The following is a 15,653-nucleotide window of genomic DNA, read 5'->3' as shown; positions in this document are numbered from 1 at the left end:
TATCTCATCTATCAACTCACAGATTGTTGTTATTTTAAATGTTTCTGCAAGTTTCTGCCTACCAAAATGGCGCCGTGACATACTACGGTTTTTAGGGTCGAGTGGTCTATCTTGCTCCTCTAGTATCTTTGGCAGAGAGCAAGTGGATCACGAGAAGCCGGTCCTATGGTCCAATCAGCAGAAACGCACCTGCACAATCATGCCCTTTCACATTCCTTGTCACCACCACAACCAGGCGATTAACAACCCTACTAATGAAGATGGGATATTTTAGTATAGCTTTAGAGATGCCGACCAGCGATCCCCGCACACTTACACTATCCTACACACACTAGGGACAATTTGGGTGCTGTCTGTACAGAGTTTGTACGTTCTCCCCGTGACCCGCGTGGGTTTACTCCGAGATCTTCGAGGTTCCTCCCACACTCCAAAGACGTGCAGGTTTGTAGGTTAATTGGCTTGGCGTAATTACGCCATTAAAATGCAGAATATGTCTCATCTATCAATTCACAGATTGTTGTTATTTTTCTGTTTTAATGTTTCTGCAAGTTTCTGCAAGCAGCTGGTACAGTTTCTTCCTCACGGCGCCACAGACCCCGGTTCCATCCTGACCACGGGTGCTGTCTGTGTGGAGTTTGTACGTTCTCCCCGTGACCTGCGTGGGTTTTCTCCGGGTGCTCCGGTTTCCTCCCACATCCCAAAGACGTGCGGGTTTGTGGGTTAATCGGCCCTCTGTAAATTGCCCCCTAGTGTGCAGGGAGTGGATGAGAAAGTGGGATAACACAGAACTAGTGTGTGAACGGGGGATCGATGGTCAGCACGGACTCAGTGGGCCGAAGGGCCTGTTTCCGCACTGTATCGTTCCAATCAACTCAATCGGGCATCACAGGTTATGTGGAGAAGGCAGGAGAATGGGGTTAGGAGGGGGAGATAGGTCAACCATGACTGAATGGCGGAGTAGACTTGATGGGCCGAATGACCTAATTCTGCTCCTATCTCTTATGACCTTACGAATCAATACTAAACATGAATTCAATCAAGCCAAACACAAGTACATCAGTTAGAGCAAAGGAAAAAATCCAGAGTGCAGAATATATTTTCTCCGTGTTGTAGCGTAACAGTTCCTGAGGAGAAGTCCAATACCTACCACAAGGTAGGTTGGAGGATAAATGTAGGTGCAGGAGGTGATGAAAGCATGGAAGGATGTTGCCAGGTGAAGCTGATGCAAATGTCTGCTCTATGTCAATATATTTTTAATGATTGTCTTAACTTCGGAGAGAGGTAGTGTTCTCACTGTGAATTTGAAACTTTCCATATAAAAGAGCTCTGGAAACTGGGAAGTGCTGCTCTATGTATTGGGTGTTGCAGCGGTAGAGTTGCTGCCTCACAGCGCCAGAGACCCAGGTTCCATCCTGACTACGGGCGCTGTCTGTATGGAGTTTGCACGTTCTCCCCGTGACCTGCGTAGGTTTTCTCCGGGTGCTCCGGTTTCCTCCCGCACTCCAAAGACGTGCGGGTTTGTAGGTTAATTGGTATAAATGTAAAATTCTCCCTAGTGTGTGTAGGATAGTGTTAGTGTTGGGGGTTGGCTGGTCGGCGCGGCCTCAAGTGGGCCAAAGGGCCTGTTTCCGCGCTGTATCTCTAAGCTGAGGTGTGTGTAGGATAGAACTAGTGTAGGAAAATAACAGCAGATGCTGGTACAAAATGCTGGAGTAACTCAGTGGGACAGGCAGCATCTCAGGAGAGAAGGAATGGGTGACGTTTCGGGTCGAGACTCTTAGTCAGACTAGAGTCGGGGGAAAGGGGGAAAGAAATATAGACGGTGATGTAGAGAGATATCAGGTCCACTCCGCCATTCAATCAAGGCTGATCTATCTCTCCCTCCCAACCCCATTCTCCTGCCTTCTCCCTATAACCCCTGACACCCGTACCAATCAAGAATGTTGTGATACCTAGGATAGAACTAGTGTACGGGCTGATCGCTGGTCGGCGTGGACTCGGTGGGCCGAAGGTCCTGTTTCCACGCGGTATCTCGAAAATAAACTCATCTAAGTATTTAGTCCATGTCACAAGACGGTTAGAATATTTGGTCGGATGGTTTTTAAAGCAAAATTCTGGCTTCCCATCAGAATTCTGAAGTTTCCATTGGTGCTTGGTTAAAACCAAAGATACTAGAGGAGCAAGATAGACCACTCGACCCTAAAAACCATAGTACGTCACGGCGCCATTTTAGTCGGCTGAAACTTGCAGAAACATTTTAAAAGAAAAATAACAACAATCTGTGAATTGATAGATGAGATATATTCTGCATTTAATGGCATCATCACAAATACTGTTCCCCCACAACACTGATTACACTGCGAGAGGCAGAGCGAACGGTGGGTTTTGCTTACTAAAATGGCGGACATTACGCTATTTTGCGTACTGCACTTCAGTACAGGCGATTTCAATGGAGTGGTCCATCTTGCTCCTTTAGTATCTTTGGTTGAAACTGAGTGCATTAGTGATGTTTTCAGCAGCACTGGCACGGTTGCCTCAGGACGGTTTGAAGATAGCCATGGCTGTGATTTTCTCTTGAGCTCCTGCACCAGTTGTGATGGTGCTTCCCAGGAATGAGTGGGTTAACGTATGATGAGCGTTTGTCGGCACTGGTCTGTACTCGCTGGAGTTTAGAAGGATAAGGGGGGACCTCATTGAAACGTACCGAATAGTGAAAGGCCTGGATAGAGTGGATGTGGAGAGGATGTTTCCACTAGTTGGAGAGTCTAGGACCAGAGGGCACAGCCTCAGATTTAAAGGACGTTCCTTTAGGAAGGAGGTGAGGAGGAACTACTTTAGTCAGAGGGTGGTGAATCTGTGGGGAACTCATTGCCACAGGCAGCTGTGGAGACCAAGTCAGTGGATATTTTTAAGGCAGAGATAGACAAATTCTTGATTGGAACGGGTGTCGAGGGTTATGGGGGGAAGGCAGGAAAATGGGGTTAGGAGGGAGAGATAGATCAACCATGATTGAATGGCGGAGTGGACTCGATGGGCCGAATGGCCTAATTCGACTCCTGTAACTTGTGAACGTGAAGTTGTCTTTTATTGGGAGGGAATTGAACAAAACTGAGCTGTCTGTCCTTTATGGACAATCCATAAAGCGATTGTCCTGCAAACACCCATAGTTAACAGAAAGATAAAGTGACCATGATTAGTAAGGGTGTCAATTGAGAAGGAAGAGTGTCAGGGGTGATGAGGAGAAGGCAGGAGAATGGGAACAGGAGCTGGAAAGGGTGCAGAGAAGACTTACGAGGATGTTGCCAGGACTAGAGGGTGTGAGCTACAGGGAGAGGTTGAGCAGGCTGGGACTCTATTCCATGGAGCGCAGGAGGATGAGGGGTGATCTTATCGAGGTGCACAAAATCATGAGAGGAATAGATCGGGTAGATGCACAGAGTCTCTTGCCCAGAGTAGGGGAATCGAGGACCAGAGGACACAGGTTTAAGGTGAAGGGGAAAAGATTTAATAGGAATCTTAGGTATAACTTTTTCACACAAAGGATGGTGGGTGTATGGAACAAGCTGCCGGAGGAGGTAGTTGAGGCTGGGACTATCCCATCGTTTAAGAAACAGTTAGCCAGGCATGTTATACTCCTTTTCTTTTCGTTTTATTCCATCCTTAACTTCCCTTGTCAGCCACGGTTGCCTCTTACTCCCCTTAGAATCATTCTTCCTCTTTGGAATGAAATGATCCTGTATCTTCCGGATTATGCCCAGAAATTCCTGCCATTGCTGTTCCACCGTCATTCCTGCTAGGATCCCTTTCCAGTCGACCTTGGCCAGCTCCTCTCTCATGTCTTCATAGTCCCCTTTGTTCAACTGCAACACTGACACTTCCAATTTAACCTTCTCCCTATCAAATTGCAGATTAAAACTAATCATATTATGATCACTACCTCCAAGCGGTTCCTTTACCTCGAGTTCTCTTATCAAATCTGGTTCATTGGACAACACTAAATCCAGAATTGCCTTTTCTCTGGAAGGCTCCATTACAAGCTGCTCTAAGAATCCATCTCGGAGGCACTCTACAAACTCTCTTTCTTGGGGTCCAGAACCAACCTGATTTTCCCAGTCTACCTGCATATTGAAATCCCCCATCACCACAGTGGCATTACCTTTGTTACATGCCAGTTTTAACTCCTGCTGCATCTTACACCCTACATCCGGGCTACTATTTGGGGGTCTGTAGATAACTCCAATTAGTGTCCTCTTGCCTTTACAATTCCTCAACTCAATCCACAGTGACTCTACCTCGTCAGTCCCTATGTCACCCCTCGCAAGGGACTGAATTCCATCCCTCACCAGCAGAGCTACCCCACAGCCTCTGCCCACCTGCCTGTCCTTTCTATAGGATGTATAACCCTGAATATTAAGTTCCCAGGCCCGATCCTCCTGCAGCCACGTCTATGTAATCCCCACAATGTCGTATCTACCAACCTCTAACTGAGCCTCAAGCTCATCCACTTTACTTCTTATACTTCGCGCATTCATATACAATATTTTTAATCCTTTGCTCATCTCACATTTCACATCGATTCCTCTTACACTTGGCCATACTCTCCTATCCCTTCGGGAGCTTTCTGTCCCGTTAATTCTGGGGTCTTTATTAACTTTTCCTTCCCATTAACTCCATCCTGGTCTTTCTAATTTGTCTCCTCCCCCCCTCCCCCTCCCCCCACTATTTGGTTTAAAGCCACCTTTCTACACAAGGATACGCAAGGTTGATTTCCAGAGATAATAGTGCAGGCCTGGGCTTCTTAACGGTGGAGGATTCTGCAGGCCGGCGATAGAGCTGCTGCCTCACAGCGCCAGAGACCCGGGTTCCATCCTGACCGCGGGTGCTGTCTGTACGGAGTTTGTACGTTCTCCCCGTGACCTGCGTGGGTTTTCTCTGGGTGCTCCAGTTTCCCCCCACACTCCAAAGACGTGCGGGTTTGTAGGTTGATTGGCTTGGTACAAATGTAAACTGTCCCGAGTGTGTGTAGGATAGTGTTGATGTGCGGGGATCGCTGGTCGGCGCGGACCCGGTGGGCCGAAGGGCCTGTTTCCGCGCTGTTTATCCAAACTAAGCTAAACTAGAGAGAGTGTATGGCCCCGATTGCTCTCCTGGATAAGGGAGCGGGAAGTTTGTTCATGGAATCAGTGCTCAAGAGAACGGATGGCCAGTGTTTGGTGTGACCAAGAGTTTGGGGAAGGCGATGAAGCTGAATTAGAGAGATGCAAAAGTTGTAAAATGATTTAATCGTCGAGCAAAAATGTGTCATGCACGTGTCATGACTCCAACGTGGAAAGTTGTAAATCGCAATAACTTCATTTCTTTGAGTGCATTTACCCCCCCACGCCTTTTATTACGAAGATAGACGCAAAATACTGGAGCAACTCAGCGGGACAGGCGGCATCTCTGGAGAGAAGGAATGGCTGACATTCCTTCTTCCGACTGCTCACCCATTCCTTCTCTCCGGAGATGCTGCCTGTCCCGCTGAGTTACTCCAGCATTTTTGTGTCGATCGTCGGTGTAAACCAGCGTCTGCAGTTCTTCCCGACACCCTCCTTTCTATTACTGCTGGCCAGATGTTCCATCATGGTTGAGTGGACCGAAGCACGGATTAGGCAGCGTGCGTCTGTTCATGGTAAACTGGCGTTAAACGTAAGTTGGAGTACTTAGCCAGGCGAGTGCAGGATGCTATACTTGATGGTTGAACTGATTTTTTTGACCTTTCCTCTTCTCACCCGCTAATCCATGGATGAAGCATGCACGCTGCCCACTGCCATTCTTCACCTTCAACAAAATGGCCGCCACTGTACTAATTTTCATTTAACCACTTGCAGCCGATCACTGAAATAGAGAGCAAGAAGAAGCTATCGGGCTCCCTCCTGGTTTCCATGGACCAGTTGAACGCCTCGTTCGGGAGGAAAGACCGTGCGAACAGCGTGCTGAGTGTCCTGACCAACACACTGGAAGGTACGTCACACGCACGTTTCCTGGCAGCTTTGGGTGGGCTGACTTTCTAAGGGGTTAAAAATGATCGTACGGGTTCAAGGATAGAGATATACAGCGCGGAAACATTGCCCCTCCAGCCCACCGAGCCCGCGCCGACCGCCAGCGATCACCCCGTGCGCGAGCATCACCCGACACACGCGGGACAATTTACAATTTTTACCGAAGCCAATTAGCCTGCAAACCCGCACGTCTTTGGAGCGTGGGAGTAAACCGGAGCACCCGGAGAAAACCCACGGGGTGAACGTGCAAACTCCGTACAGACTGGTCATAAGTCTATAAGTTCGAGGAGCAGAATTAGGCCATTCGGCCCATCAAGTCTACTCCGCCATTGAATCATGGCTGATCCATCTCTCCCTCGGAACCCCATTCTCCTGCCTTCTCCCCATGACCCCTGACACCGGTTCCCTCCCACATCCCAAAGACGTGCGGATTTGTGGGTTAATCGGCCCTCTGTAAATTGCCCTGAGTGTGCAGGGAGTGGATGGGAGAGTGGGATAACACAGAACGGGTGTGGTCGACACAGACTCTGTAGGCCGAAGGGCCTGTGTCCATGCAGTATCTCTAAACTTCACAGATTGCAATCAACAGCCATCCTACTAACATTAGCTGCTCTTAGATATAGTTCTTTCTCATGGACCTCATGAATGGACACAAATGGCATCTTAACTTTTCGACTCCTGTCTTAACTTAACCGTTTTAACTTACCCCCCTGAAAGTACAGCCCTCCTCTCTCTCTGCAACAATCCCGACATTATCCCAGGCCGGCACGGTGGCACAGCGGTAGAGTTGCTGCCTCACAGCGCCAGAGACCCGGGTTCCATCCTGACGCAGTTTGTACGTTTTCCCCGTGACCTGCGTGGGTTTTCTCTGGGTGCCCCGGTTACCTCACACACTCCAAAGACATACAAGGTGGTCGGTTATGTAGGAAGGAACTGCAGATGCTGGTTTACACCGAAAATAGACACAAAGTGCTGGAGTAACTCAGCGGGACAGCCCGCATCTCTGGATAGAAGGAATGGGTGACGTTTCAGGTCAAGACCCTTCTTCAGACTGGATGAAGGGTCTCGACCTGAAACGTCACCCATTCCTTCTATCCCCAGGTTTGTAGGTTAATTGGGTTGGTATAAATGTAAAATTGTCCCTAGTGTGTGTAGGATAGTGTTAGTGTGCGGGGATCGCTGGGCGGCACGGACTCAGTGGGCCGAAGGGCCTGTTTCCGTGCTGTATCTCTAAACTAAACTAAACTAAAATTATAATCAAACCTGCCGACGGGACATTTTTAAGCAATGTCTGAAGAAGCACTCAGACCAGGAACGTCACCTATCCGTGTTCTCCAGAGATGCTGCCTGACCCGCTGTTACTCCAGCACTCTGTGAAACGTCACCTATCCATGTTCTCCAGAGATGCTGCCTGACCCGCTGAGTTACTCCAGCACTCTGTGAAACGTCACCTATCCATGTTCTCCACAGATGCTGCCTGACCCGCTGAGTTACTCCAGCACTCTGTGAAACGTCACCTATCCATAAGGCTCTTAAACACCACTATGGTATCTGCCTCCACCACCACCCCTGGCAGCGCGTTCCAGGCCCCCACCCCCCGCGCATCTCATAGACTCATAGAGTGATACAGCATGGAAACAGGCCCTTCGGCCCAACCCTCCCACACCGGCCAACATGTCCCATCTACACTAGTCCCACCTGCCCGTGTTTGGCCCATATCCGTCCAAACCTGTCCTATCCATGTACCTGTCTAACTGTTTCTTAAACATTGTGATAGTCCCAGCCTCAACTACGTCCTCCGGCAGCTCGTTCCATACACCCACCGCCCTTTGTGTGAAAACGTTACCATATCATATCATATCATATATATACAGCCGGAAACAGGCCTTTTCGGCCCTCCATGTCCGTGCCGCCCAGTGATCCCCGTACATTAACACTATCCTACACCCACTAGGGACAATTTTTACATTTACCCAGCCAATTAACCTACATACCTGTACGTCTTTGGAGTGTGGGAGGAAACCGAAGATCTCGGAGAAAACCCACGCAGGTCACGGGGAGAACGTACAAACTCCTTACAGTGCAGCACCCGTAGTCAGGATCGAACCTGAGTCTCAGGCGCTGCATTCGCTGTAAAGCAGCAACTCTACCGCTGCGCTACCGTACCCCTCAGATTCCTGTAAAATATTTCTCCCTTCATGTAAAACCTATGTCCTCTGGTCCTCGATTCCCCTACTCTGGGCAAGAGACTCTGTGCATCTACCCGATCTAGTCCTCTCATGATTTTGTACACCTCTATAAGATCACCCCTCATCCTCCTGAACTCCATGGAATAGAGTCCCAGCCTGCACAACCTCTCCCTATAGCTCACACCCTCTGGTCCTGGCAACATCCTCGTAAATCTGGGACCTGTTGGCCGGTGTGGGCAAGTTGGGCCGAAGGGCATTTGCCAGGATCTGCAAGTCTAACGATCACAGGCAAACCAGTTTCAATTCCTTGTCCCAAGCTAAGTCAATTCCCCCATCTGTCGTTAACGCGACAGTGGCTCCAGTGTTAAAGAAAAGAAAGAGACCGTACAGTTGACAGCCTTCACTGGCAACCACGCCACCAGAGATGTCTCAAGGTGAAATAGAATTGAGTGGATTTGACAATAGACAATAGGTGCAGGAGGAGGCCATTCGGCCCTTCGAGCCTGTACGCACCGCCATTCAATGTGATCATGGCTGATCATTCACAATCAGTACCCCGTTCCTGCCTTCCCCCTATACCCCCTGACTCCGCTATCCTTAAGAGCTCTATCCAGCTCTCTCTTGAAAGCATCCAGAGAATTGGCCTCCCACTGCCTTCTGAGGCAGAAAATCCCACAGATTTACGACTCTCTGACTGAGGGTATGAGCTCTAAGGAGAGGTTGGGCAGACTTGGATTGTTGTCTCTGGAGGGTAGATCTCACAGAATATCAAATTCTGAGAGGCTCAGATAGAGTAGGCAGAACCTTTTTTTTTCTCAGGGTGGAAACATCAAAGACTATGAGGTGTACCTTTGGTGAGAGGGGCAAGGTTTAAAGGAGATGTGTGGGGCAGGTTGTTTACACAGAGGGTGGTGGGGGCCTGGAACGCGCTGCCAGGGGTGGTGGTGGAGGCAGATACCATAGTGGTGTTGAAGAGGCTTTTGGATAGGCACATGGATATGCAGGGAATGGAGGGAGACGGATCACACGCAGGCAGATGAGATTACTTTAACTTGGCTTCATGTTCAGCATGGACATTGTGGGCCAAAGGGTCTGTTCCTGTGCTGTGTTCTAAGGTCTAGATTCTTTCAGTAACCTTGTAAGTGAAGAACTGAATGGGAGGAAACCGGAGCACCCGGAGAAAACCCACACAGGTCACGGGGAGAACGTACAAACTCCGTACAGACAGCACCCGTAGTCGGGATGGAACCCGGGTCTCTGGCGCCGTGAGGCAGCAACTCTACCGCTGCGCCACCGTGCCACAGTCAATTCTTTCAGCCAAGGCTAGCTGCTGAAAAACCCTTGGCACTAGTTAATAACAGCTCCAGAAGAAAGGTCACAATTTTACAGCCAGGACTAAATGCATTACATAGCAAAACCACAGGCGTGCTCATTATTATTAGTACGTGGGCAAACGGTCAAGAGGTGGTAATCTTCCATCAATGGTTTCTGGAGCACTCTACCCAATCTGCTGTTCCTGTAGATTTGCAGGTTAAATGGCTTCTGTAAATTGTCCCTGGTGTGTGTAGGATAGAGCTAGTGTACGGGCGATCGTTAGTCTGAGTGGACTCGTTGGGCCGAAGGGCCTGTGTGCATGCTGTATCACTAAACCAAGCTGAACTATCGTGAAGTGGACTTTACATTAGACTTTAGAGATACAGCGCGGAAACAGGCCCTTCGGCCCACCGAGTCCGCGCCGGCCAGCGATCCCCGCACACTAACACTATCCTACACCCACTGGGGATAATTTACACTTACACCAAGCCAGTTAACCTACAAATCTGCACGTCTTTGGTGTGTGGGAGGAAACCGGAGCACCCGGAGAAAACACACGCAGGTCACGGGGAGAACGTGCAAACTCCGTACAGACAGCACCCGTGGTTGGGATGGAACCCGGGTCTCTGGCGCTGTGAGGCAGCAACTCTACCGCTGCGCCACCGTGACGCCCTAAAAATAGTATTTTCCTCTATTACTGATCATGAACTTATTGCATTATTGATTATGGTATGTTTATTTGTATGGCGTTGCATTTATGGACCTGTGAAGCCAGTAGATTGGTGGATAGAGTCCTTTTCCCCCACTCTCTGTGTGGAAAAGGTTGCCCCTCAAGTTCCTTCTGAACATTTCTTCTCCCACCTTAAACCCGACCCCCTCTCGTTCTTGACATCCCAATCCTGGGATACGATACGATACAATACGATAGAACGTCATTCATCCCGGGAGGTAAATTGGTCTGCCAACTTCATTTCACTTTCATTTTTAATTTGAAGACAGTGTACATTCTCCCCATCAATGTATCCTATCCCAGTTATTGCATTTAGAGATACAGCGCGGAAACAGGCCCTTTCGGCCCACCGAGTCCGCGCCGATCAGCGATCCCCGCACACTAGCACTATCCTACACCCACCAGGGACAATTTTTACATTTACCGAGCCAATTAACCTACAAACCTGCACGTGTTTGGAGTGTGGGAGGAAACCGGAGATCTCGGAGAAAACCCACGCAGGTCACGGGGAGAACGTGCAAACTCCGTACAGACAGCACCCGTAGTCGGGATGGAACCTGGGTCTCTGGCGCCGTGAGGCAGCAACTCTACCGCTGCGCCACCATAATTATCAGGGATGCATGACTCAGTGTGATAAGCCGCACACGGTTGTAACTGCTGTGCCAAGACCTCTGTTCTTTTGGTGGTTTCAGAACTGGAAGAGTCTCAGAGGAAATGCCCTCCCTGCTGGTACAAGTTTGCCAACATGTTTCTTATCTGGGAATGCTCGCCCAATTGGCTGAGGCTGAAACAGAACCTCCACACCTTTGTGTTCGACCCATTTGTGGACTTGACCATCACCATTTGTATCGGACTCAACACCCTCTTCATGGCAATGGAACACTACCCGATGACGGAGCAATTTGAACACGTTTTGTTCGTGGGTAACCTGGTAAGGCTCACCATTTAACTTCCCCTTTTTAAGAAGGGATTTGATCATTCCTCTGCGTGCCTCCACAGAATGTTATTCACATGCATTTACCGGGATCTCAAGGCCAACTTTCTTTTCCCTCCAACCAGCTTTATTAAATCCCAGACCGACACAAAACGCTGGGGTAACTCAGCGGGTCAGGCAGCATCTCTGGAGAGAAGGAATGGGTGACGTTTCGGGTCGAGACCCTTCATTAGACTAGAGTCAGGGGAAAGGGGAACGAGAAATATAGACGGTGATGCAGAGAGATATCAGGTCTACTCTGCCATTCAATCATGGCTGATCTATCTGTCCCTCCCAACCCCATTCTCCTGCCTTCTCCCCATAACCCCTGACACCCGTACTAATCAAGAATCTATCTTTCTCTGCCTTACAAATACCCACTGACTTGGCCTCCACAGCCGTCTGTGGCAATGAATCCCACAGATTCACCACCCTCTGACTGAACAAATTCCTCCTCATCTCCTTCCTAAAGGAACGTCCTTTAATTCTGAGGCTGTGCCCTCTGGTCCTAGACTCTCCCACTAGTGGAAACATCCTCTCCACATCCACACTATCCAGGCCTTTCACTATTCGGTAAGTTTCAATGAGGTCCCCCCCTCATCCTTCTAAACTCCAGCGAGTACAGGCCCAGTGCCAACAAACACTCATCATATGTTAACCCACTCATTCCTGGGATCATTCTTGTAAACCTCCTCTGGACCCTCTCCAGAGCCAGCACATCCTTCCTCAGATATGGGGCCCAAAACTGCTCACAGTGCTCCAAATGTGGTCTGACCAGCGCCTTTTAGAGCCTCAGCATTACATCACTGCTTTGAAATTCTAGTCTTCTCAAAATAAATGCTAGCATTGCAATCGCCTTCCTTACTACCGATTCGACTTGCAAATTAACCTTTGGGGAGTCCTTCTCCAGCACTCCCCAAGTCCCTTTGCACCTCCGACTCTGTCCCATAACTTTAAACCAGCGTCACGAGTGAAAACATCTTAAATTTGCCGATGTCAGATTTATTTCATCTCGAGAGGAACTTCACCTTTCCACCGTCTTTCTCCCTGTTAAAAGAAATCTTGTGAAAGTGGAAGATGCAGGTGCAAGGAACTGCAGGTGCCGGCTTACCGGGAAAAAAAAGACACAAATTGCTGGAGTAACTTAGCGGGTCCTGGAATGGAACGTCACCTATCCATGTTCTCCACAGATGCTGCCTGACCCACTGAGTTACTCCAGCACTCTGTGAAACGTCACCTATCCATGTTCTCCACAGATGCTGCCTGACCCGCTGAGTTACTCCAGCACTCTGTGAAACGTCACCTATCCATGTTCTCCACAGATGCTGCCTGACCCACTGAGTTATTCCAGCACTCTGTGAAACGTCACCTATCCATGTTCTCCACAGATGCTGCCCGACCCGCTGAGTTACTCCAGCACTCTGTGAAACGTCACCTATCCATGTTCTCCACAGATGCTGCCCGACCCGCTGAGTTACTCCAGCACTCTGTGAAACGTCACCTATCCATGTTCTCCACAGATGCTGCCTGACCCGCTGAGTTACTCCAGCACTCTGTGAAACGTCACCTATCCATGTTCTCCACAGATGCTGCCCGACCCGCTGAGTTACTCCAGCACTCTGTGAAACGTCACCTATCCATGTTCTCCACAGATGCTGCCTGACCCGCTGAGTTACTCCAGCACTCTGTGTCTCCCTTAGTGTAATAACATAGTTGTTTAATGCTCAGTGTATTTGGTATTTAAGAATATTAGTTTGACTTTGTCCTGTGGTGGTGGGTTTGTATTGTACATATTCTTGTAATGGTTGATTCATTTAATTTTGGTGCCCCGGTCAGTGTGTGGGGGAGGGGCAAGGAGTGGGAGGACCCTCCACTTTACTCCCCCTCCCACCCCATGCAGCCCCCCTCCCTCTCCCTCTCCATCCATCTCCTTCTATTCCCCCCTCTCCCTCCCCTTCTTTCCCTCCCTCCCCCTTCTCCCATTCCTCCTCCCTCCCCCTCCATTCCCCCCCTCCATCCCCCCCTTCCCCACCCCCTCCCTCCCCCTCCCTCCCTGCCCACCACTCCATCCCTGACCATGCATTCTGCCCCTCCCCCTCCCGACCCCCTCCCTCCCTCCCGTACCCTCCCTCCCTCCCACCCCCTCTCCCCTCCCCTTTCTCCCCTCCATCCCTCCCCCTCTCCCCCCGCACACCCTCTTCCTCCCTCCCCCACCCCGTCCCTCCCCCTCCCTCCCTGCCTGCCCATCACTCCATCCAACCTCTTCCCTCCCTCATTCCCCCGTCCCTCCCTCGCCCTTTCTCCCACCCTCCCTGCCCACCACTCCATCCACCCTCTCCCCACTCCCTCCCCCCTCCCTCTCTCCGTCCCGATTCAGCTCGGACCCTTCAAAGTCACCCACCCACATTCCCCAAAGATGGTGCCTGGCCTGTTTGAGTTACACCGGCACTTTGTGTCTTTGTTGGCCAGGCCAACGGCTGCAGTTCCTTGTGCCAGGCCAGGTTAGGTGTCCTCTGCATCTGCCTGCAGATTGCCCTGTGGACCAGCCCGTCAAAAGTATTTTAATGCTCGTTCTATTTCCAGGTCTTCACTACAATCTTCACGCTCGAAATGGTGATGAAGCTGATCGCAATGGACCCGTACTATTACTTTCAGGAGGGATGGAACATCTTTGATGGCTTCATCGTGTCCCTCAGTTTGATGGAGCTGGGTCTGGCGAATGTCGAGGGATTATCCGTACTCAGATCCTTCCGACTGGTAACTATCGACTCCTGCATTCTGCACCTACACATTTGCTCGGAGTCGCTTGCAATGTCACAGAGTGATACAGTGTGGCAACAAGCCCTTCGGCTCAACTTGCCCACACCGGCCAACATGTCCCATCTACACTAGTCCCACCTGCCCGCGTTTGGTCCATATCCCTCCAAACCCATCCTATCCATGTACCTGTCTAACTGTTTCTTAATCGTTGGGATGGTCCCAGCCTCAACTACCTCCTCCGGCAGCTCGTTCCATACACCCACCACCCTCTGTGTGAAAAAGTTACCCCTCAGATTCCTATTAAATCTTTTCCCCTTCACCTTGAACCTATGTCCTCTGGTCCTCGATTCCCCTACTCTGGGCAAGAGACTCTGTGCATCTACCCAGTCTATTCCTCTCATGATTTTATACACCTCTATAAGATCCCCCCTCATCCTCCTGCGCTCCAGGGAATAGAGCCCCAGCCTGCTCAACCTCTCCCTGTAGCTCACACCCTCTGGTCCTGGCAACATCCTCGTAAATCTTCTCCGTACCGTTTCCTGCTTGACAACATCTTTCTGATAACATGGTGCCCAGAACTGAACGCAATACGGCCTAAATGCGGCCTCACCAATGTCTTATACAACTGCAACATGACCTCCCGACTACATTTTATCTCTGTTTGCTTTGTTGTGACCTTCTCCCACCTGACAATGATCTATTCTACATGTTCCTTGACCTTCATCCCCTTTGTCCTGTTTTCACACCTTACACATCCGTATCTCTGTGTCTCTCTCTCCCCTGAAACGTCACCCATTCCTTCTCTCCATGATGCTGCCTGTCCCACTGAGTTACTCCAGCATTTTGTGTCTGTCTGCAACATGACCTCCCAACTTCTATACTCAAGAAACAAGCTTTAAAGGCGGGCTCGTCCATGAGTGTTGGCCATTTTCCGTCCGTTTAGTCCATGGGCGTGGCATTCACTTTAGTTTATCTAAAATCACATCTTACAATTGTGCCACACTCTTAAATCTCTCTGTACGCTGCAAACGGCTCGATTGTAATCGTGTGCAGTCTTTCCGTTGACTGGATAGCAAGCAACAACAAAGCTTTTCACTGTACCTCACTGAAAGCCAACTGCAAAGCGCACACTGTTCATTCATTCCCGTGACAGGATTGATTTGAGATTGTTTGAGAGATACAGCACGGAAACAGGCCCTTCGGCCCACCGAGTCCGCACCGACCAGCGATCCCCGCACACTAACACTATCCTACATGCACTAGGGACAATTTACATTTGATACCAAGCCAATTAACTTGCAAACCTGCACGTCTTTGGAGTGTGGGAGGAAACTGGAGATCTCGGAGAAAACCCACGGGGAGAACGTACAAACTCCGTACAGACAGCGCCCGTAGTCGGGATGGGACCCGGGTCTCCGGCGCTGTGAGGCGGCAACTCTACCGCTGCGCCACCGTGACGCCCCTTCTGGGTTGCACCCAGAGGTTACACACCTACTGTGCAGAACAATCCAGGGTGCATTGATGGGCAGGAAGGAAGGCAGGCTCGAGGGAAGTACGTGGTGACTTGGGATTGATGACACAGCTCAGGAAGCTGACAGACGCGATGCATCGAGCAGCCGCCAACATTGCAAGAAAAAAACGAGAAA

At 50.0% G+C, this 15,653-nt stretch overlaps 1 protein-coding gene across 3 annotated transcripts in view; it reads left to right on the top strand.

Moving 5' to 3' along the window:
• Positions 1-15,653, top strand: part of LOC144612020 (sodium channel protein type 8 subunit alpha-like) — a 255,684-nt gene that overhangs the window by 172,560 nt on the left and 67,471 nt on the right. For all 3 annotated transcript variants that reach the window (XM_078431465.1, XM_078431467.1, XM_078431466.1), the window contains exons 14-16: positions 5,871-6,003; positions 10,967-11,205; positions 13,831-14,004. In XM_078431465.1, coding sequence (XP_078287591.1) covers positions 5,871-6,003; positions 10,967-11,205; positions 13,831-14,004 — 546 coding nt within the window. The remainder of the gene's footprint in view (positions 1-5,870; positions 6,004-10,966; positions 11,206-13,830; positions 14,005-15,653) is intronic.

Source organism: Rhinoraja longicauda, chromosome 42 (assembly GCF_053455715.1).
Source record: "Rhinoraja longicauda isolate Sanriku21f chromosome 42, sRhiLon1.1, whole genome shotgun sequence".
In the NCBI taxonomy this organism is placed as follows: Eukaryota; Metazoa; Chordata; class Chondrichthyes; order Rajiformes; family Arhynchobatidae; genus Rhinoraja; species Rhinoraja longicauda.
This window is presented reverse-complemented; position numbering and strand designations above follow the sequence as displayed.